The 24,325-nt window shown below is 38.9% G+C and overlaps 1 protein-coding gene across 5 annotated transcripts in view; it reads right to left on the reverse strand.

Annotated features, from left to right (window-relative positions):
- ELAPOR2 (endosome-lysosome associated apoptosis and autophagy regulator family member 2) overlaps positions 1–24,325 on the reverse strand; it is a 195,186-nt gene that overhangs the window by 35,895 nt on the left and 134,966 nt on the right. For 4 of the 5 annotated variants that reach the window (XM_057733378.1, XM_057733375.1, XM_057733376.1 and 1 more), the window contains exons 9-15: positions 13,962–14,142; positions 12,371–12,499; positions 7,463–7,553; positions 6,754–6,856; positions 3,652–3,789; positions 1,530–1,793; positions 645–818 (exon numbers count right to left, since the gene is read on the reverse strand). In XM_057733378.1, coding sequence (XP_057589361.1) covers positions 645–818; positions 1,530–1,793; positions 3,652–3,789; positions 6,754–6,856; positions 7,463–7,553; positions 12,371–12,499; positions 13,962–14,142 — 1,080 coding nt within the window. The remainder of the gene's footprint in view (positions 1–644; positions 819–1,529; positions 1,794–3,651; positions 3,790–6,753; positions 6,857–7,462; positions 7,554–12,370; positions 12,500–13,961; positions 14,143–24,325) is intronic. The other variant, XM_057733377.1, reaches the window with a different exon arrangement.

Raw genomic sequence — 24,325 nt, forward strand, 5'->3', positions numbered from 1 at the left:
GAAATGCCTTAGTATATTTTCACCTTTGCTAATGGTGAATACATCTACGGACATCCCAACCCCAACCTTCTATGCCCACAAAAATATTGGACACATAGTCCTGTAACTCTCCCATTACCAGTACCAACTAACGTTCTGCTTCTTCCCAAAGAAAATAAAAGCCCATTATGTATTAGCAGAGGCTGCCTCATCAACTGACACTCGTCCCCTGCTTACTTCCTTCTTATTTTTGGACAGACTTCCTCTGCAAAGTCCTTTCTTTTCAAAACACAAACTTGACCATATAAGCAACAGTAAAACTTTCTCAAACCTTAACTTCCTGCCTAAAAAACAGGCGAGACTGACAAGCCTGACCCACTTTTATAAAAATGAAAGATCCTCAAAGCCCTTACTCCGTAGCTCCAAGCTTTGGGGGTTCGACTGACTGGGTAAGTGCTTTGATGGACTGAGCACCAGACCAGGTTGCCCCTGGTGGAGAAAACTGCCAACACGCTAGGAAGCAACAGAGGATTAAAGCTGTCAGAGCTCAGTTTCTGACCTTTGGTTGTTAGTTTCTATAGAGATTTTATTGGTCCATCAACACAGGAAATAACTCAGTCAGAGCTGAAACATAGTTCCACCTCACCTTGCCAGCCAGAACTCACCTCATGCCCACATAAACTGATATTGAAGAAATGGAAGTATTTTGTTCCTTTGGAGGTAAAGCTGGGACCATTCATTAAGGAGCCCACACTGCTGAGGTTGCTGAAGTCATAGCGCAAACTCTGATTTTCTTTTTCATGGGAGAAAAAGCAGTCACTGTAGCAAACTGAGTGGTCCTTTGATTAAACATTAAGAAATGTAAAAAAACACAAAACAAAACAAAGAAAAACAATATGGCAGGAAAGAAAGCATTAGCTGCTATGAAAAAATGTGTTTCCAAACGTTCTAGGTTTAAAAACTATTTCAGTAATTTTGTCGTAGTTATGGTATATTTTACCACACTAACATAGAAAATTTCTGAACTCTAGATTTCTCGAGGAAAAGTTCAGAAAAGTTAGAATTTTTTAAAAGAGTAAAGTTATTCTAAGATTAGTTTCTTATCAAAAGGTATTCTAATAAATAGCCAAAATGTCCTGTTATGCCAGTTTTTTTTTCTTTCGCTCAGAATATAACATCAATCTTTACCCTTGAAATGTTATAAGATATTCTTGCTGTTCTCCATATACGCCTATAGCCTACCTATAGAGGGGCAGCCTACTTGCTCTACCTTAATGAAATACACAAGAAATCAGTTTTAATACTTTTGGAAAGCACTCTTATCTGAATGCTCTTCTTAATATTTTATGTCGCCAGTAATTAGCACTTTCGTGGCACATATTAAGTGCTCAGTAGGTGTAAGATGAGGTAAAATAAGGAAGGGAATGAAAAAGCCATTTATAAATGTTAATAGTAACTTCACAGCTCCTGGAGAAACATGAAGAGGAAGCTTTGAGTTTGTCTATTAACATACGCTTTCCTGGGGACAAATGAAATACAGACCCACTCACCTGAGTGCTTCTACTCCCAGGCCCACATGGAATACAAGCCTCCTTGCCATAGACCTGATGTATGGACAGGTAGGTGTCAGGCGGACACTCCTTGCACTGGTTGGTTTCTTTCTCAATGTAGTGGCCTGGGGGGCAGGGGACACACGATGAGCCCGACTGTTCAGAACCGAGGGCACAGGCATGGCACGAGGATGCCACCCCGTCAACTGCGTTAGTGGCAGTGATAGAATAAATCTTCACCATGTCATTGATGAACCGTCTATTCTGAAAAGAGAGCAGACAGTCATGACTTCTGCCTTGGCACCGAGTTGCCCTGGATAAAACAAATCAGATTGTTTTATGTGCGTATCACCAAAATAACTAAGTAAAGTAATCCAGCCAGTGGATTCATAATATCCCTTTTTGGTACTTTAAAAAAAATATATTAAATATTAACACTAGAAGATAATTTCCACAATAATGCAGTTCCAGGAATGTTGCCACAACCATCATGAAATTATGTCATAATTGGTACAAATTCAGGCATAGGTATAGACGTGATGTCTGGCAGAACAAATATGATTTAACAAGAGAGCAACCTTATCTCCCATCACTGTTTATTCAGACATAAGCCTACATGTCATGACGATAAGATGTCTGCAGTGTGGCTCGGTGGGAAAGACGTGGACCAGGGGTTAAAAAGTCCTCATCCAAACACTAACTGTGTGATACTGATGCAATCACATCACTTCTTTGGGCTTCTTCTCTCCCTCTCTAGCACTTTCCTTAACTAACATAGTCTGATTTCTACTGGATGCACGATAGAGAGTAAAAACCTGGGTCTTACTATACTTTTCCTTCTTGTGACACTGAGTCAGTTAGGGTCTGGTTTTCATCACGCAGTAAGCACCACTGTATCAGTAGAGAGCAGCTTCTTCATGCTTTCTGTCTGGGGCAAAGACAAAAGGGAGGCAAGGAGGCCTTCCATAGCATGTTCACGCCCCACACAGTGGGAATCTGAACACTCATATAAAGAACAAGCGGAGGCAGGATGTCCCTGATGGCGCAGTGGTTAAGAATCCGCCTGCCAATGCAGGGGACACAGGTTTGATCCCTGCTCCAGGAAGATCCCACATGCCGCAGAGCAACTAAGCCCATGTGCCACAACTATTGAGCCTGTGTGCCGCAACTACGGAAGCCTGTGTGCCTAGAGCCTGTGCTCTGCAACAAGAGAAGCCACTGCAATGAGGAGCCTGTGCACCACAATGAAGAGTAACCCCCACTCGCCACAACTAGAGAAAGCCCGTGTGCAGCAATGAAGACCCAACACAGCCAATAAATAAATTTATTTATTAAAAAAAAAAATAAGAACAAGTGGAGGCAAGTGGAATCTGGGGAAAGGGTTCCCCAGTGAAAGCCTCAAGAGAAAAAAGAAAATGCTCTACACGTGCCACCACAGTGTTCAGGCAGCTTCCTCTTAAACAGTGATTTACCTTGTTCTCACCCTGGGAAGGTCACAGCAATGGAGATCTACAAAAATATCTTGCCATATAATGGAAATTACTTAGGGGAGGATTAAGGTCTATTCCAGCAGGGAAAGTAAAAGAGAATAGTTCTGTGTGATAACCCAACAGTGAGTACAGACACTCTCCAGGCTGTAAAAGGAGAGTCATTACTGTATTATAGAATGTAACACTGTGCTACACCATTTCATTACTGTAATGAAATAATAAACCAACCCCAGCTAATAGCTCTTGGACAAACGTCAGATCATTCAGACGAAGAGGAAGAAAGCCACCAGCCTTCCCAAAGTCTCCAAAAGCTTTCAAAGAAAGTTTTTAAATAACGACAAAATCAGATTTTTCTTTCTCTTAACCTTTTATCAACTATATCTGTTCAAAGTATACAACAATTCAAAGATACATTGTGTTATTCCATTTCATACCTTCTTGCTCTCAAAACATAAACCCCCAAAAATACCATTTTTATACCAATCTACTCCATAACCAAACGACTGAGTCCACATTAGTAAAAAGCTAAGTCTTTTCCCCCATGAGATTTGAGTGATCACTTTGTACATATCTCCATCTCCACAAGAAGAAGCATCTTTGTGTATTTTTTTTTTAAAACACTTGGAACTCACATCTTGACCTTGATTGGTCCTCTGGAATGCCCATGTAAATGTAAATGTGGCATTCTTGAAGATGACATGGGTGTAAGCTTGTTTTTCCTTGGTTCCACCCCATGATTCCACCACATTGGTACTTTTTCTATTAATATCCTAAAAGTACAGAAAAAGTATAGAAAAAATATATACAAAAAAGCTCAAAGTCAGTATTAACTATACATTTTTATATACCACAATCATATGTTTGTATTTACAGTAACCCTACAGAGTTTATGAATGTTCATCTGCAGAGCACGTAACCCTAAAACTCTCAGAAACTTCCCTTCAAGTCTACACAAGCACTCACTAGCTTAGGAATCACCGTGTATCAACCACATTGTCAACATAACCTGAAAGAGGTCTCAAATAATAGTATGTTTAAGGAATTTTTCTTTGGGGGGAGAGGGGTGTATGAGTGTGACTCTAGCTTAGGAAATATACGTAGAAAGGGAAACATAATTCCTCAAAGTTCTGACAATAAACTTCTTGGATTCTCATAAAATGACAAGGTTTTCTTTCCACCTTTTTTTCCTTGAGGGATTCTGATAGGCGGCTCTTACACGAGAATTCTAAGTTCTCTTTGAATTATGCTTGCAATTTCCAGTGCAGATTAACTAGAACGGTATTTTATGTCCACGCAATCTTTTTTTTACTTATATTTGAATTCTAAAAAGATTACTTTGTGTAACATTTTATTTCTGATTTCCTTAGCTAAATTCAATATTTAGATTATATAAATGTGTGACATTCCAACCAATATCATGATATTAACATGGTCAGAAAACAAATATAATAAGTAAAGCAAATAATGTAATACACATCTAATGTATCTGAAATGAAAAACCAAGACTAACTCTGAATTTTCTAATTAGTCTTCCCTGCAGAAACCCTAACAGACGACTTAAGAATTTGGACAGGCTTCTGTTAGCTATCCAAGATGTTGATAACACAGTGGTATGAGCGCAAGACATGTCTCTTTCTATGATGTAAACACTGATGACAAGCATGTTATAAAATAACCAGATATGCTGTGAAGATGTGTGTCTTGAGTTCACACCACAGATAGGAACAACAGAGGATGTTGTCATACGTTACAGAAGTCCCCACAATACCAAACAACCAATCAGTCACACAGGCACTTCCTAAAAAGAGCTCGTAATATACAGACAGTGCTTTCTTAAACACTTTCTGGATGTTTATTCCAATAATAAGTGCAATATACTACATTACTGAAAATCATACCACCTTAACTTTGTAAAACACTACATGATTTTGAAAGCATTTTGATACGTAGGTGATGATATCTCAAAAACTCCCATGCAGACATCAAATTACAGAGTAAAGAAAACTAACAGATCCTGCTATGAGTTAAAAACTCTTAAGATTGATTAACCAAAATAAATATCTATGATCCCTACCCTCGGAAATGCTTGATCAACTGAGAAAGGCAAATACATGAGTACATTCACATAATTAAAACAGGGTTTTGGGAGCACACTGGAGAGAGTGGTTAACTTTACTTAAAGGAATAAGAGAAAGCTTGCCAGAAAAGGTGAGGTTTGAGCTGCCTTCGAAGTATAAATGGGAGTTCACTAGACAAAAGAGCCAAAGGAAGAAAGTCATTCTAGCTTAGAGTGTGCCAAGGCACGAGAAATGAAAAAGTACAGGGTGTTCTGCTAACAAATTCAGGGTGTCTAAAGAGGGCTGAGTAGTAACAGCAGTTTGGTACCAGAGGCTGGGCAGAGTACAAAAAGCCATAGAGTTGCCACGCTAAGGGAAGTTTAAGTGTTTCCACAGGCTATTGGTTCTCAAACCACAGTGCATATCAGAACCAACCTCAAGACTTGCTAAAATACAGAACACTGGGCCCCATCACCAGAGTTTCTCATTAAGACTAGGATGGGGCTCAGGCGTCTGCATTTCTAATAAGTTCCCAGGTGATGCTGGTCCAGGAAGCACACTCTGAGACCCACCGCCACAGGCAATAAAAAGCCACTAAGGGTGAGGGGGTGGATGTGTTGTGGCTGCTTCTGCTATTGTTTCTATGTTTACAAAGATAATTTTGACAGCAGCATGGATGAGAGGATGGAGGTAAGAGGAATTGGATGGGAAACTACTGTCGAGGGGATAAGAGTTGAGAGGTAATAGGAGTCTGAACTTCAGTGATGGCCCTCAGTAACAAGGGGAACTAACAGATTCAAGAGATAAGGAGGGAGAGCTGAGAGAACTGAAGACTTCCTGGTTATTTGTGGTGTAATAGATGGATGTGCTGAAGATTAGTCATCTTCTTTTACTACCACAAAGTCCTTTTTTTCCCAGAATAAAATAGTCTGCCTTCATTTAAGCTAATTATAATCATGAATACTTAAATTTCCATATATCTTGTCTATCATGGAGGAAATTGTTAATGGACTGTTAACTAGCTACTAAGGGATTGTTGGAAAAAAGCAGAAACAAATCATGCCTATGAAGTCACTGCTTAATTATAACACTGAAGTCTTGGCCAACAACTTTCTCATAACCACATGCAGTCGTAGTAAATTTTGCATTGCTACCTTTCTCATGATAAGAGTTGAGCTTTATAGGACATTGAGAGGAAAAAATGGACAAAATTAAGACATCTACACGGTAAAGTCCGTTGTCTACATTTACTAATTTAACAAGGGAGAGTTTTCTTTCTTCCCAATTGCTCTCCATCTCCATTATTCTGTGCCCTCACTTATAAATACATGCTTTTCCCTCCTGATGGTTTGAACTGCTGAATGGTTACTAGGGGAGAATTTTCCCTCGCTGGTGACATTTTTTTGAAGGAATGTGCTACAGGACTAACATTTCCTGGCTTCTGTCTGTCACCCAGGCCCCATCACTCAGTTCTCTCCACGCGGAATGAACGCTTTTCTTTGTGGACGTCACTGCACAGTTCTTAGTGACTTCTTTAGACATTTTTTAATGTTTCTGGAAGATCCTAAACATAGGAAGAACAATGGGATTCTTATTGCAATTTGTGTAAATAAGTTCACACTTGAAAGAGAATGCGAAGCCTAGAAATCCACCTCTGAAAGCCCCTCTTCCACTTACCACCATGAAATACAGAACACAGTCGGCCGAACACAGGGTCTCAAAAACAAATGTTATTCTTCCCAGTTCAGAACCCATGGCTCCGGTCATCGATGTCGGTGGTCTGTTTAACAGATTAAAATTACAGTATTTACAGCATGTTCTAAATACAATCTGGAAAAAAATTAAGTCACTTTTTCATTAAGCTGACAGCCACGCTCTTTTCTCTCTCTCGTCTACTGCTGCATGGAGTCTACATAACCACAGTAATACGCTCCAGTCTCCTGCTGTAAATGCTGCCACCCAGCCTACAGCAAGAAAAAGACTCCTACTAGGAAACTGAACATGGGGGACTAGAGCAAAATGGGATTCAACATACTACTTTACAGACAGAACTGCGAGAAAAACAAATAAACCAAAAGATTCTTCTTGCAAACAACTTAGACTAAGAAATCTGAATTAAGCATCCAAGAATCATGGGTTGTGTAACATTTGGATAGAATATTTTTTTTAATGTTCAGTTTCATCTAAGTAATATACAATTAACAGAGTTTCTCAATCACTGATTCTATATAGATATTCTTAAATATAATACATTATCCTACATAGCTTGTTATGTGCTAAGTATAGCACAATACTGATTCATAAAGGCAGCCCTACTTCATCTATTTCTACAGGGAAACAGGCATGAGGATTCTTACAGAAGGGAATCAGAATTGGTTTTCCTTACTTAAATCCTGGGATATGCAAGTTTAAGATCAGGTAATCATTATCGGAACCTCCGGCCCCACTCTGGATATGATCTCCAGCCACCTCCCAACCTAGAAATGATAAAGCTTATCAGTAAAAATTCCATCAATAATTTCCAACAATCTTTCTATATAAGGCCACAAAAAAAGAATTCCCGATTTTAAAATTTCAGTTGCAAACTGCATGCAGAGGCAGACTCCTAGATGCCAATAAAGATGTTGCATATGATTCTCCAGGAAGAATCAACTAATGCTTATTTCTGCATCGAAGTTATTGAATGGTAAAATTAACAACAGTTTTCTCAATGAGGCATGATTTTTTAAAACTAGAACAGATGGTCCTTATCTATTTTAATATACTAAGATGCAAACGTCTTCATCGTCAGGTAACCAATGGGAAACAGAAACTTCAAATGACTTAATGAAGATGTGGGGTCTGGAGCTCCTTCTTAGAGTTGGTTGTACTGTCATTCCCTAATTTAACCCCTGTTCTGCATTCCTTCACTGAACTGGCATTGAGTGCCATGAACCGTGACACATGTTAGGGACAGAAAGACAAGACTGGGTCCACCCTCCCTGTGGAATCGGTAGCATATGTGCGACACAGCTAACCACTGTCAACAGTAGGGGGTAACAGAGACGCACAAAGAAGGGGACGCGAGGTCTGTCCTCTGCAGAGAAACCAGCAGCAGACCATGGGCTGAAACAGCCACAATCAAATGAGGAGAGGGGATGCAGCCCCACACACCCCCCAGCAAGGTTATTAATCAACGGCCATGCTTCACATTGACGCGTCTACCTCCACGAGAAAATGTCAACATCTGCTACTTCAATAGGTATCAGAGAGAAACTAGGAAAGAGATTCATGTCAGTGCTGTACTGGGGATGTGGCAATTTTTGAAATGTTATCATCAGCCGTTTAGAGAAAAGTGATATGTTGAATATACATAAATCAAGCTAGTTCTAAAAACGGTATATACTAGCCTACTTGAGTATGAGAGAAATGCCAATCGTTCTGCTATCTAAAGGTTCATTCGGGTGAAAAGAGAGAGAAGCAGCCCTCACTTCGTGATGCTGAGAGTGGAACAGCCACAACACAGCCTGACCCAGTGGGACACCAGGCCCTGGACTGCAGTGTAAGTCATGTGAAAGGTGTGTAAACTTAGAGACTGAAAACTTGTGGTGGGGGTCACAGGGAGAGGGATATTCCCACGTGGAGGAGCTCCACACCAAGACAGGGAGGATTTACGAATGTTTCTCTAAGATCACGTGCTAGTGTTCAGCTGTCGTGAGGAGGGACGGAATAGCACAGAAGGCCAAAGAAAAGAAAGGAGTACAAAACATGGATGATAACCATGTAGGTTTGGAGGGGGCTGACATCCTTGTGAGAGGAAACAAACAGCTCTCATGTTTGAACATTGCCTGTTGCTACAGGTTTTATCATATCCCCTCCTAAAAAACATATGTTGAAGGTCTCATAAATGGATTTTATTTGGAAATAGCATCTTGGTAGATATAATCAAGTTAAGATGAGGGCATTAGGGTGAGCTTTAACCCAATATGACCTGTGCCCTCATGAGAAGAGGGAAATTTAGACACAGACACACAGGGAGAACACCGTGTAAAGACACAGAGACACACAGGCATGAGGAGAAGATGGTCATATGAAGATGGAGGCAGACTGAAGTTATGCAGCCACAAGCCAGGGAATGCCTGGAGCTTCTAGAATTTAGAAGAAGCAAGGAAGGGTCTTCCCACAGAGCCTTCAGAAGGAGCACAGCCCTGCCCAGGGGCCCTGCCAATACCTGGGTTTCGGACTCCTAGTCTCTAGAACTGTGAGAGTGTACATTTCTGTTGTTTCAAATTCCCCAGTTTGTGATGCACTGCTGCAGCAACTTTGTATTTGCTTTTTCCCCTCAGAATGAATTCCACACTTTCCATGTTTCTATACACGATTCCTATTTTAAGATTTATTTTTATGTTTTTAGAAATCATATTTATATTTATTATAAGATTTTGAAAGCTACAGAAAAATTTAAAGCTGAAAACTAAAATTATTTATCATCCAGATAAAACTAGTGTTAACATTCTGAGGTGTTTCTTTTCACTATCTTTTTGATGCATACATGTTTTCACATAACTAAGATTTTATGGTTGATAGCATTTTGTTTCATAGTTTTGTAAATTAACATGATTGCATAAGCATTTTTATGTATAAATGCTTCACCAGCATGCTAATGACTGAATAGTTTACCATGTACACAGATATAATTAATTCCCATAATTAGTAACTCACTCCCACTACAGGACTTCCCTCCTGTTGACCACATATCCAATGTAACCAATTGGATTGTTTTACCTTTAGCTAGTATAAGTGACACGATAACAAACATATTTTTGGTAAAGCTTTTCTGTATTTTTCTAGAAAAGAATCACAGTAAAGGACCTACTAGGTCAAATAAATATATTTTTAAACCAATATTCTGTGCCATTATTCTGATTTTGAAAGCAATGTGTATCCACAAGGAATATTTATTAAATACAGTAAACTACATGAAAAAATAAATGAAGTAATTCAGACTTCTCATAAATCTCCTACCCCCAAGTGATAAACTCAACATTTCAGCATATTTCTTTTCACTCTTTTTCTAGTGCATGATTTTCTTAAAAATATACCTTAGGTTTTATTGTATAATCTATTTTATTTTCTGCTTTCTTCATTTGGTATTATCTTCTCATTTTTCTAATAATCATTATATCAAAAACATTTCCCCATTAAAAATCCTTTCTACATCTGTGTTAAAGAGTTATTAACAACATGGTGTATGATTATATCATAATTGTATTTAATCATACCCCATTGTTTAAAACTGTTTTCTCGTACTTTTTTTTGTTTTCTCGCATTTTTGACTCTCATGAATAACACTAAAATTAACATATTTGTGCATAATTTCTTTTTTTACATCACAGTGTTTCCTGGGGACAAATCCCTAGGACTGGAATTATTGGGTTGGAGAATGAGACCATTCAAAATTCTTGAAACACTGCCAAATTGTTTTCCATATGGCTGTCGTTTTTAATGATTACATAACATTTCATCCAATTAGTATAGTGTAACTTTTGTAAACATGATCATATTGCTGGAATTTAGATTATTTCCATTTTTGGAATTATAGGTAATGCTCAATGAAAAGCTTCATGAATAAACACGAATTTGTTTCCAATTCTGAATTCCTCTTAGGTGAAACTCCAGCACATGAAGATGTACTTCTACATACCCGTTCCACTGCTGTGGTGAGTTCAGGTTGAGACTACAAAAGAACCTCAAAGTACTCCAAGCCACACAGTCAAGCTGCTCGGAGCTCATCCACTTGAAGTCCATGATGGAGTGATGATCTCGTGAGAAAGGCTGCCCTGGGCCTCCTGCTTCGACCCGCATTATTTTGAGTGCTACTCTCCTCAAGGTTGGTTACTGAACCACCAGTCACAAACACACACATCACCTTTTATCTTTGTATTTTTCACATTATTATTTGCTATTCCAGTATCACATACTAACACTGCAGTGATGTATACTTTTTAAATTAATAATTGAACATTTCTTAAATCAGCAAAAATTTAAATTATAGTCTCTAAGTGAATGAGTAAGCAAGTGGCTAAGTACTGTCATGAGAGTTAGACTGAGTCACTTCTTTAAAAGATTAAAGTTTCAAATAACCTTTACTAGTAAGTGAATACACACACACACACACACACACACACACACACACACGTATTGCTGCTTTCATCAATACATTCCCATTCTTATTTTTCCAATGTCTTAAACTTCTTCAACTTAGAAATCAACCATAGGATCTTGTGGGAACATAAACCCTTATGGTCAGATAATAACTATTGTTATTTCTTCTTCTCCTTTAGGATAAATTCCCAGAAACGGGATTTTCAGTCAATAGACAGTACTATTTCATAATGTTCATTATATATAAAGGCTTTCTTTCATGCATGTGTTTAACCAAAATTATTCAAGGACCTATGATTTGTCAACCTGAGTACTTACGTGTACACCTCACTCCCTACACCCCAAGCCTGTTTATACTGGATAGGCGCTGACTTAAAACAGATGTGACTAAAAAGCATTCTTTTTTACAATGATCAATTACGGTACTAAGAAAAAGTGAACTGATTTAAAAAATGCCAATGAGCTTACAAAAGTAAAGGGCACATTTTGGTGTAAAACCCTAGTCTCTACAACACCTATTTCTAGTGTCAAGTTTAAAAATACATACATAGATACTGTCATTCATTCAACCAAAAAATATTGCAGAATAAGTAAGTGTTAGGTTTACCACGCACTAAAATGTAAGAACAAATAAAATTCAACAACCGTCCTAGAGAACTCTGCCATGTTTCCAAGTTTTCAGTGAGATTCACGTGTTTGTAGACACGGTCATAGACTTCATAGGCAAGAGGAGTTAGAGATGATTTAACCCCAGACCTTGCCTCGGTGCTGGGCCAGAAAACCAACCCAGGCAGAAATGCTCTCACCCAGCGGTTCATATACACTATGACCCTTCCGAGTGGCAAACAACATAAATTTCATCGCCTCCCTTGGTGATCTATCCTGGTATTTAGAACAACCACAAGTGGTGATCCTCAATAGCTACTTCAAAACTGACTCCAAAAAAATACAAACTAGTTTATATTCTTATAGGACAGTCATGTGGTTATGACACCGTATTTACTATGTTTATGTGAGGTCCAGGAAGACAGGCCAGTAGCCAAATGATAAGACTGAAGTTCCTCACAGCCATACTTAGCGTGTTTTTGCACAGGTGAGTCCAAGAGTCTCTACCACCAAAATACACTGAGAAGGCTGATTCAGAACTCACCATTCATTCCGTCACACTTTGAATTCCCAACATTGAAGCAGGAGGTTTTCATGTTGCCAGGAAGGACATTCCACCATTTATATTCAAACCCAAGTGCAGGCTCTGTTCCTGCCGGACACGGTCTACATTCTACAGGAGACAGGTGTGGCAGAGAACTACAATTAAACTACATCTGGATAACTTCCTCTTCCTCTGTTCCAAACACTACTAAACTTTCATTAGCACAGAGTAGGTGGAAAGGAGAGAAAGTAAACCACCAATTCCCTTTGGAATTAACAGCTTTTTCGAGAGCAATCTGGAAGGAAAAATAATTCTGGATATAGTATACACATATATACTTGATTAACATGAAAAAGGAAAAGAACACAAAATCTTTTAAGATAACTTTTCCTGTCATTTCTGGAAGTAATTGCTGATACTGACTTACCTTCCACAAGAAGGGTAATTCTGAAACAAGTTCTCTTATATGTGATCTTAGAATCAGTTTCCTCCAGCTCATAAACAAGAAAATATTCCACCCTTCCTATTAGTTACTAAACTTGACAGATTATTATACTGTTTAATTATGGACTGATTACTTGAAATTCAAAATATTGGCTCTACTGAAAAGTGACGATGGGAGCTGAGTGATATGGAAAGAGTCAGATTTATAAATAAACCTAATATAAATTAACACCTACAATATGGAAATAAAAAGGTCTTTTACAATCATTTTTTTTAATTTAACCAAGACACGTTGCATTATCACATCAGTAAAAGAAGGAGTAGACAGAGAAAATGTTTATTGAGCAAGCATTTCCTGGTACCAAAGTACTACAGGAGACATGTTTAAATAACCTGCTCAATGATGACAAGCTAGATATTATTGTCTGCAATTTTACAAATGAGAAAACTGAATTCAAATTAGTGGATAAATCACACTGTTGGTAGTCTCCTGCAAGCAGATTTGAACCCAAGTCAATTCAACTCTCAAGTCCTTTTTATGCTCTCAAAGGCTCTGAATATTAAGTACACAGCATGGCTATATTCAAGTAAGATACATGCAACAAAATGCATTGTAATCTTTAGTAAAATTAAAACAAATTCTGTAATCACTTTATTATTGTTTGGTAAGTACTAAATTTTTTCCAAATGTACACTTTGAAACAATCTACTTAGGGACGATTTTAATTGCTATCTGATCAAAATAATCAATTTTTGCTATTATTATAGCACAAAATGTGATTATTCCAGTTGAAATAGAGGCTATATTTTACACTTGCATCAATATCTGTGCACACACTGGGGAAAGAGCACTTATCCTTAATCACTTAAATTGGTGGAATTTTCTTATAAATATCCAAAGCATCATCCCATTAAGAGGGTGTGTGTTACACAAAATGCCATTAAGAAGCTACCCTTATGCTATGCTGAATAAGCCACTGCAATCTCACAATTCCCTTATATTTCTTAACTCTTCTTCAGCCCGTGAGATAAGAAAATTATGTGTTTTAAAGAATTTTCCATAAAAACAATTCAGGACAATGTCGATGTGGTTCAATAAGTTTATTTCACTAAAGGTCCCATTCTTGGATCAGATGATCACACATACCCTTTGTTCCATCCGAAAACATTCCAGGAGAGCAGGGATGGCAAGAGGAGGAACCATTGTTATAAAATCCAGGGTTGCAAGGCGGACAATCCTTCTTCTCACCAGAAGGGGGCAACCTAATAGCATCTGTGAGATCCTCCCGGCAGATTTTGGGTTCTATCCACTTGTACATTACCTGTGTCTAGAGGGAAGGCAAAAAAAAAAAAAAAAGCTTGCAGGTCATATAACATGCTTTATTTGCTTTAAACTTCCAATAACAAAAATGTTAAATTGACAACCTAGGTAAAGTCCAAATGGTGATAGACTAGAAAGGCCCGCAGAAGAGAATTTAAAACTTTAGTAACAAAATGAGACAAAAAAGAAAAAAAACACTTTAGTAGGGAAATAACCATTACCTCCAAACGGTTTCACACTAAGCTGCAGGAGGCCTTACCTCGTACACAGCATGGCCTTCATCAGGAAATTTCTCTTTAAAATATACAGAACACGATGCAGCTCTTACTCTTCTAGCTACTTGTTCACTTTATCCCATAACTGCCCTAAGTTTCTCTGCAGACTCCCTTTCTCATGTTGAGACCCTCACTACTTTCTTCCCTCCCTCTATGCACAACACACGTCATCATGCTTTGCACATAAAGATCACAAAACAAAAAGGCTATTTTTTAAAAAGAATATCTCCAGCTTCACATTTCAGTCCTGTTACTTCATAAACACCGGTAGGTGCTCTCTGAGTCTTTTCCAATAACCTGATACTAGACTACAGGAGCTGTAGCTAAAATATTCCCTCCTGAGGTCTCTAGGCCCTGTCACCTATGCTCCAGACAACAGGATTAAGATTGCTCTGCCTTCATGGAGGGTAATCTTTCAAACCTTTCTTCTCTCTCACACAAACACATACCCACAAACAGAACAAAATACAACTAAGTGGCTACAAACCCAGAAAACTGTGATTATAAAATTGTCTTTTGGAACCAGAAACATTAAGTAGGTTAGCCATTTCAAAACAAAATTTATGGGGAGAGAAAAGATGGCAGCGAAGTAGAGGGACGTGGAATGCATCCCTCTCCACAGATGCACCAAAAGACGCAATAATTCCCACAGAGAACCAGCTGGACACCAGCAGACAGCCTCGGACACCAGAAAGGACCGCAAGGAGCCCGACATAACCGGTAGGGAGGCATCTACGACAGCTCAAAGAGGGTGAAGCTGCGGAGCTGTGGCAGACGGGAGGGAGTGAGAAACACACGGAGGGTCCGCACCGCAGCTCAGCGTTCCTGGACCAAGACGTCGATGCACAGCTGAACAGAGGGCCCGGGAGTGGGAGCGTGGGAACCGGAGAGCTGGTTCAGGGTGAGAAACATTGTTGCCAGTAAGGTGACAGACCGAGAGGACAGGAGGGAAGAGGTCCGCGGTGAGGAGTGCCTGCCCCTAAGAGCTGCCCGGCCATGATGGCAGCTGGATGCTGCAGCCTCACGGGCGGGGAGGAGCTGCGCGCATAGCCTCTCTCTCTCTTTCAGCGCCTCTGCAACAGGCAGTGGAGAGATGCCCTGTGGGCCACCTAAGGCGCTCAGGGATAACAAGTACCCTCAGGCCCTCAGGCGGAGCTAGATTAAAACCCCTTGGAACTCTGGCAGCAGGGAGGCTGCCGAGAAAAAAAAACAAACAAAGAAAACCCCGAGAGAGGCCCAACTCTGAGACTTTCTGTTTACACCTGAGCCACCGGAGTCCCTCTGCAACAGGCACCTCCAAGCCCGACTGCAACAACAGTGCACCACTGCTCACTCACTCCCAGGGGAAGGAGCCACTATTGTACCCTCTCCCTCCCCACACACCGACACTTACAGACGAACAATAAAGGAAGCTCTGCTGGCCACAGAATAATGCAAAAAAACCCAAGGCAAGTAGAAGGACACTTACAGCTGAGACTCTAAGGAAACAGAAATATTAGTATCAATCCTATTTGAACTGGTCCATTCTGGGATCAGTTCTGGATTTTTTTTTTCTCTCCTTTTTTTATTTTAGTATTATTATTTTTTTCCTTTAATAATTACGATCTTAGTCCTAAGGGATCTACAAGTTTTACAACATATTTTTTTAATTCTATTTTTTTTCTATTTTTTTTTTTTTTTTTGCCTTTTTATATACTTCTATTCCTAGCTAAGATTTTGGTAGTACGGACAATATATCTCTCATACCTTCCTTTCATCTCTATGTTTTATACATTCCTATTCCTTTCTTTTTATTTGCATATTTCCAGTGACACTACGCTCTTCTGTCCCCCTTTCTTCCATCCATTTTTAGTTTATTTTATCTTAACATACTTATAAGCAACACTATCAATCTGCTCAGACTCCTTGCTCTATTCTCCAGATGACACACTGCCTTGGTATTTAATATTAGATTTTGCCTTTATCTTAGCTCTTAGTACAATTGTCTAATTTCATTTTGAGAATCTCCATTCTGTCTGGTGGTACTCTAGCTTTTTTTTTATATTTGATCCTAGCTTACAAAATCTCCCTGGATTACTGTTTATATGTGTAAGGTGTTATTTGTTTGTTTGTTTTTCCTTTCGTTTCTGTTTTGTTCTGTTTTGGCTTTGAATTTCTGTTGGGTTTCTCTTTGAATATCTGATAGCATACTGGGGTTCTTCTGTCAGGTCTTTCCAGAGACTTATTTCCTAATGGACTCAGTAAGTGTGTGTCTTATACATGTATGTGTTTCCTAGACTTACTATTTGTTTAACCCAACACTCGGACATTAGTCTGGGGCTTGGACAGTCTTCTATAAACACCTCTATCGCCAGGACAAGCAACCCCAAAAGTCTGGACTACCATGAGGAAACAAAGAAACACCATGCAGGCAAAGGAGCAGGGAAAAAACCCACAAGACCAAATAAATGAAGAGGAAATAGGAAAAATGCCTGAAAAAGAATTCAGAGTAATGATAGTAAAAATGATACAAAATCTCGATAACAAAATAGAGAAAGTACAAGAAACAGTTCATAAAGACTTAGAAAAACAAATAGCAACGGATAACAAAATAACTGAAATTAAAAATACTCTAGATGCTATAACCAGCAGAATGACTGAGGCAGAAGAACAAATAAGTGAGTTGGAAGATAAATGGGGGAAATAACTGCCACAGAGCAGGAAAAAGAAAAAAGAATAAAAAGAATAGAAGACAGTCTCAGAGACCTCAGTGATAACATTAAGCGTACCAACATTCGAATTATAGGCATCCCAGAAGAAGAAGAAAACAAGAAAGGGTCTGAGAAAATATCTGAAGAGGTTATAGTGGAAAACTTCCCCAACATGGGAAAGGAATTAATTAACCAAGTCCAAGAAGCACAGAGAATCCCATACAGAATAATCCCAAGGAGAAATACTCCAAGGCACATATTAATCAAACTAATGACAATTAAACACAAAGAAAAAATATTAAAAGCAGCACGAGAACAGCAACAAATAACATATAAAGGAAAACTCATAAGGATAACAGCTGACCTCTCTACAGAAACTCTGCAGGCCAGAAGGGAATGGTAGGATATACTGAAAGTCCTGAAAGAGAGAAACCTACAGCCAAGAAGACTCTACCAGCAAGAATCTCATTCAGATTCAATGGAGAAATCAAAAGCTTTACAGACAAGCAAAAGTTAAGAGAATTCAGCACCACCAAACCAGCCTTACAACAAGTGCTAAAGAAACTTCTCTAAGTAGGAAACACAAGAAAAGGAAAACACCTACAAATACAAACCCAAAACAATTAAGAAAATGGTAATTGGAACACACACGTCAGTAATCACTTTAAATGTAAATGGATTAAATGCTCCAACCAAAAGACACAGACTGGCTGAATGGACACAAAAACAAGACCCTTCTATATGCTGCCTGCAAGAAACCCACTTCAGACCAAGGGATACATATAGACTGAAAGTAAAGTGATGGAAAAAGATATCCCACGCAAATGGAAGTCAAAAGAAAGCTGGAGTAGCAATACTCATATCAGACAAATTAGACTTGAAAGTAAAGACTATTAAAAGAGACAAGGAAGGATACTACATAATGATCAAGGGATCCATCCAAGAAGAACATATCACAATGGTAAATATCTATGCCCCCAACATAGGAGCACCTCAATACATAAGGCAAATGCTAACAGCCATAAAAGGGGACATCGACAGTAACACAATAATAGTGGGAGACTTGAACACCCCACTTACATCAATGGACAGATCATCCAAACAGAAAATAAATAAAGACACACAAGCTTTAAATGACACATTAGACCATCTCAATTTAATTGATATTTATAGGACATTCCATCCAAAAACGACAGAATACACTTTCTTCTCAAGTGCACATGGAACATTTTCCAGGATAGATCACATCTTGGGTCACAAATCAAACCTCCGCAAATTCAAGAAAATTGAAATCATATCAAGCATCTTCTCAGACCACATGCCATGAGACTAGATCTCAATTACAGGGAAAAAAACTGCAAAAAATACAAACACATGGAGGCTAAACAATTCACTCTTAAACAACCAAGAAATCATTAAAGAAATCAGAGAAGAAATCAAAAAATATCTAGAAACAAACGACAATGAAAACACAACAACCCAAAACCTATGGGACGCAGCAAAAGCAGTTCTAAGAGGGAAGTTTATAGCAATACAGTCCTACCTTAAGAAACAAGAAAATTATCAAATAAACAACCTAAACTTACACCTAAAACAAATAGAAAAAGAAGAACAAAGAAACCCCAAAGGGAGCAGAAGGAAAGAAATCATAAAGATCAGAGCAGAAATAAATGAAAAAGAAAGGAAGGAAGAAATAGCAAAAATTAATAAAACTAAAAGCTGGTTCTTTGAGAAGATAAACAAAATTGATAAACCATTAGCCAGACTCATCAGGAAAAAAAGGGAGAAGATGCAAATCAACAGAATTAGAAATGAAAAAGGAGAAGTAACAATGGACACCTCAGAAATACAAAACATCATGAGAGACTACTACAAGCAACTATATGCCAATATATTGGATAACCTAGAAGAAATGGATAAATTCTTAGAAAAACACAATCTTCCAAGACTGAACCAGGAAGAAATAGAAACCATGAACAGACCAATCACAAATACGGAAATTGAGGCAGTGATTAAAAATCTCCCAACAAACAAAAGCCCTGGGCCAGATGGATTCACAGGTGAATTCTATCAAACATTTAGAGAAGAGCTAACACCTATCCTTCTCAAACTCTTCCAAAATACTGAAGAAGGAGAAACACTCCCAAACTCATTCTACGAGGCCACCATCATGCTGATACCAAAACCAGGCACAGATGTCACAAAAAAGGAAAATTACAGACCAGTATCACTGATGAATACAGATGCAAAAATCCTCAACAAAATACTAGCTAACAGACTCCAACAGCACATTAAAAAAAGTCATACACCATGATCAAGTGGGGTTTATCCCCGGGATGCAAGGATTCTTCAATATACACAAATCAATCAATGTGATACATCATATCAACAAACTGAAGGATAAAAACCATATGATAATCTCAATAGATGCAGAAAAAGCTTTTGACAAAATTTAACATCCATATATGATAAAAGCTCTCCAGAAAATGGGCATAGAAGGAAATTACCTCAACATAATAAAAGCCATATATGAGAAACCAAAAGCCAACATTGTTCTCAATGGGGAAAAACTGAAAGAATTCCCTCTTAGAACAGGAACAAGACAAGGGTGTCCACTCTCACCACTATTATTCAACATAGTTTTGGAAGTTTTAGCCACAGCAATCAGAGAAGAAAAAGAAATCAAAGGAATCCAAATTGGAAAAGAAGAAGTAAAATTGTCACTCTTTGCAGATGACATGATATTATATATAGAAAACCCTAAAGACTACCAGAAAACTGCTAGCACTCATTGATGAGTTTAGTAAAGTAGCAGGATACAAAATTAATGCACAGAAATCTCTTGCATTCCTATACACGAACAACGGAAGAGCAGAAAGAGAAATTAAGGAAACTCTCCCATTCACCATGGCAACAAAAAGAATAAAATACCTAGGAATAAACCTGCCTAAGGAGGCAAAAGACCTGTATGCAGAAAACTTTAAGACATTGATGAAAGAAATCAAAGATGACACAAACAGATGGAGGGACATACCATGTTCCTGGATTGGAAGAATCAACATCGTGAAAATGACTGTATTACCCAAAGCAATTTACAGATTCAACACAATCCCTATCAAATTACCAATGATATTTTTCACAGAACTAGAACAAGAAATCTTACGATTTGTATGGAAACACAAAAGACCCCGAATAGCCAAAGCAATCTTGAGAAGGAAAAATGGAGTGGGTGGAATCAGGCTTCCTGACTTCAAACTATACTACAAGGCCATAGTGATCAAGACAGTATGGTACTGGCACAAAAATAGAAAGGAAGATCAATGGAATAGAATAGAGAACTCAGAAGTAAGCCCAAACACATATGGGCACCTTATCTTTGACAAAGGAGGCACGAGTATACAATGGAAAAAAGACAGCCTCTTCAATAAGTGGTGCTGGGAAAATTGGACAGCAACGTGGAAAAGAATGAAATTAGAACACTTCCTAACACCATACACAAAAATAAACTCCAAATGGATTAAAGACCTATATGTAAGGCCAGACACTATAAAACTCCTAGAGGAAAACATAGGCAGAACACTCTATGACATCCATCAAAGCAAGATCCTTTTGGACCCACCTCCTAAAATCATGGAAATAAAATCAAGAATAAACAAATGGGACCTCATGAAACTTAAAAACTTTTGCACAGCAAAAGAAACCATAAACAAGACAAGAAGGCAACCCTCAGAATGGGAAAAAATAATTGCCAATGAAACAACGGACAAAGGATTAACCTCCAAAATATACAAGCAGCTCATGCAGCTTCATACCAAAAAAGCAAATAACCCAATTCACAAATGGGCAGAAGACCTAAATAGACATTTCTCCAAAGAAGACATACAGATGGCCAACAAACACATGAAAAGATGCTCAACATCACTCATCATCAGAGAAATGCAAGTCAAAGCCACAATGAGGTATCACCTCACACCGATCAGAATGGCCATCATCACAAAATCTGGAAACAACAAATGTTGGAGAGGGTGTGGAGAAAAGGGAACTCTCTTGCACTGTTGGTGGGAATGTAAGTTGGTACAGCCACTATGGAAAACAGTTTGGAGGTTCCTTAAAAACTACAAATAGAACTACCATATGATCCAGTAATCCCACTACTGGGCATATACCCAAAGAAAACCATAATCCTAAAAGAAACATGTACCATAATGTTTATAGCAGCACTATTTACAATAGCCAGGACATGGAAGCAACCTAAATGCCCATCAACAAATGAATGGATAAAGAAGATGTGGCATATATACACAATGGAATATTACTCAGCTATAAAAAGGGATGAGATGGAGCTATATGTAATGAGGTGGATAGACCTAGAGTCTGTCACACAGAGTGAAGTAAGTCAGAAAGAGAAAGACAAATATTGCACGCTAACTCATATATACGGAATCTAAAAATGGTACTGATGAACTCAGTGACAAGACAAGAACAAGAACGCAGATACAAAGAATGGACTGGAGAACTCGAGGTTTGGGGGGGCGGGGGGTGAAGGGGAAGCTGAGACGAAGTGAGAGAGTAGCATAGACATATATATACTACCAGCTGTAAAATAGATAGCCAGTGGGAAGTTGCTGTATAAAAAGGGAGTTCAACTCGAGGATGGATGATGCCTTAGAGGACTGGGACAGGGAGGGTGGGGGGGAGTTGAGGGAGGGAGGGAATATGGGAATATGTGTATAAATACAAGTGACTGAACTTGGTGTACCTCAAAAAATAATAAATAAATAAATTTTAAAAAAATTTATAAGCCCAGGGGGAAAAAAGGGTGCACTAAATGCAAAGAGAAAAATCAATTCTTTCATAACTTAATATCGTTTTTAAAAAGTGACTAAAAGTTTCCTCCATTAGACGTGTGATCAGCTGAAAGAATTGTTTCTCCTTTAAAACAACTTCTGCAACAATAAGTCTAATATTGAAGCAGGAGATCCCAAATGAAAGACAATTCTCTATAGCTATTTCCAGTTAATAATAAATCATCTATAGTAAGGCCTTGAGGCCACTCAATTTTATTCTCCAATATTTCCTTATGGAAGAATAAATTACCTTACCTGATGATGGCTGCTTAAGAACATGGTTTAAAAAGTAGATGTCTCAACAGAATTATAAATAACATTTTTTTTCTTTTTACAACTCTCTCTTTGTGCCTTTATGGCCTACATCATGATACAACTTAACCAGCCACATCACCCATCTGCCTCTCTCACCATCTGCAAAATGACAGCTGTTCCTGCAGGAGTTTCCTAAACAGCTGAAAAAATTAATTAGATCTTGCATCTAATGGGGACTCTCAATTCCTCTGAGAAAGGCAATATAAAATTCAGAGAATCTAGGCAAATAAAACATCATTACATCTGGGGGATTGTCTTTTTTAAATCCTGTGGTTTAACAAGTTTCCAATGATGGTCAATTCACAAATGTGCTGATTTATTCTGACCTGAATTAAAATTGCCATGAGTTATGTGTGAGCTACTGCACTGTTGGGAAGAGCTGGCCCCCACGTGGAAGTGGGTGCGGTGCTGAGGCTGAGCACTTCGGGCTTATCCTGGGGGCACCGTGGAGCTCAGCTATATTATGCACAAGTTTATACATCAGGAAACTTCAGATAAGAGCTGTTAAACATGCCCCACAGTCATACACAGCTAGTAAATGGTAAAGGAGCACCAGCCAGGGAGCGTCAGTTTGGTGAGGATTAAAAATAATAAAATATGCAAATACATTTTTGACAAATCGGCTAACCATGTGGTTTTTAATCCGAGCACAACAGACGTTTAAAAATTAGGAAATGCGCACCACCTTTAAACATTTAGAAGTCACATTTCAAACACTCTGTAGCAAAACTTTTGTTTGCAAAGCCTCTTGCTTCACACGGCAGATTGAGTCTATGCCTCTCTAATGGGGACAGATGCTCTCGAGTCTGGCTGGCTGGGGAAATAATTAATATTAATGATATTTAGCACCAGATGGCTCACAGCACAGGTGAAAAACCAACAATCAACTCATTCTTTGGCAAGTTGAGGTAAAATTATGAAATGCTTTATGTAACCAAAACCCTAATAGAGCAAAACTTAGCAGATTGCCATTAAGATAACAGGAGAGCTACAGTCTCCAAGTATATTTACACCAAGCATGAGTAAAACGCATTTTAAAGAAATGCATCGGAGGTATCAACTGGAAGCTGGTTTTCACATAAAAATAAAATTCAAAACTGGGAAGACTCAAGTTGACACAGATTTTGAGTCTAGGTTTGTCCATGGTTGCCAGCGTTCTTCCTTTGAAAGTCTCTGCACAAATGCACTAAGGCTTTGTAGCCTGGCTGAGCTCATCTAAGCTAAGATACCTGTGCTTCCAAAGGGTTTGCTGATGGCCACTCCAACCTAACAGCCCTGTGCACCGGGATGTTCTAATTCAGATGTTCCCAGCCAGCCAGGCTATCGCCTGCCTCTCTGCCTGTCCCACACCTTGATCCTCTCCAGTTGCAAACCACCGGGCACTCATCATTTGTCTCTCCTGGAATTACCACACCATTCTGCCAAGCTGTGTCTGACTCCTCCTTCAAAGCCAGCCTCAACATCCACATCCGCTCTAAGCACATCCTCAGCCCATCCTTCTACGTAGCGGCATTCACTTGGTTCCTTTTCTATGAGGCCTCTGCTGCTTTCTGTTTTCCCTTAGGGTTTCCTCCTCTTCCTTTTTGGGTTTTTTGGTAGTGTTTTGGTTTTTTTTTTTTTGGCTGTGTTGGGCTTTCTCTAGTTGTGGCAAGTGGCAAGCAGGGGCTACTCTTCATTGCGGTGCGCACACTTCCCATTGTGGTGGCTTCTCTTGTTGGAGAGCAAGGGCTCTAGACACACGGGCTTCAGTAATGGCAGCTCGCAGGCTCAGCAGTCGTGGCGCACGGGCTTAGTTGCTCTGCTGCATGTGGGATCTTCATGGACCAGGGATCGAACCCATGTCCCCTGCATAGGCAGGTGGATTCTTACCCACTGCACCACCAGGAAAGTCCCCTTGTCCCTTTTCAAAATGCTTCAAAGTCTGGGTCCTCTTCTTCCATTATGTGGAAGACACCATGGCGGGGGGGGACCTCTAGCCAGGGCTTTAGTCAAGAAACTGTTCTAAAATTAAATACAATAAAAAACACTGAATTGACACTGTAAGTGGATGAGTTATATGGTAT

This window comes from Hippopotamus amphibius, chromosome 4 (genome assembly GCF_030028045.1).
Source record: "Hippopotamus amphibius kiboko isolate mHipAmp2 chromosome 4, mHipAmp2.hap2, whole genome shotgun sequence".
NCBI classification, from domain to species: Eukaryota; Metazoa; Chordata; class Mammalia; order Artiodactyla; family Hippopotamidae; genus Hippopotamus; species Hippopotamus amphibius.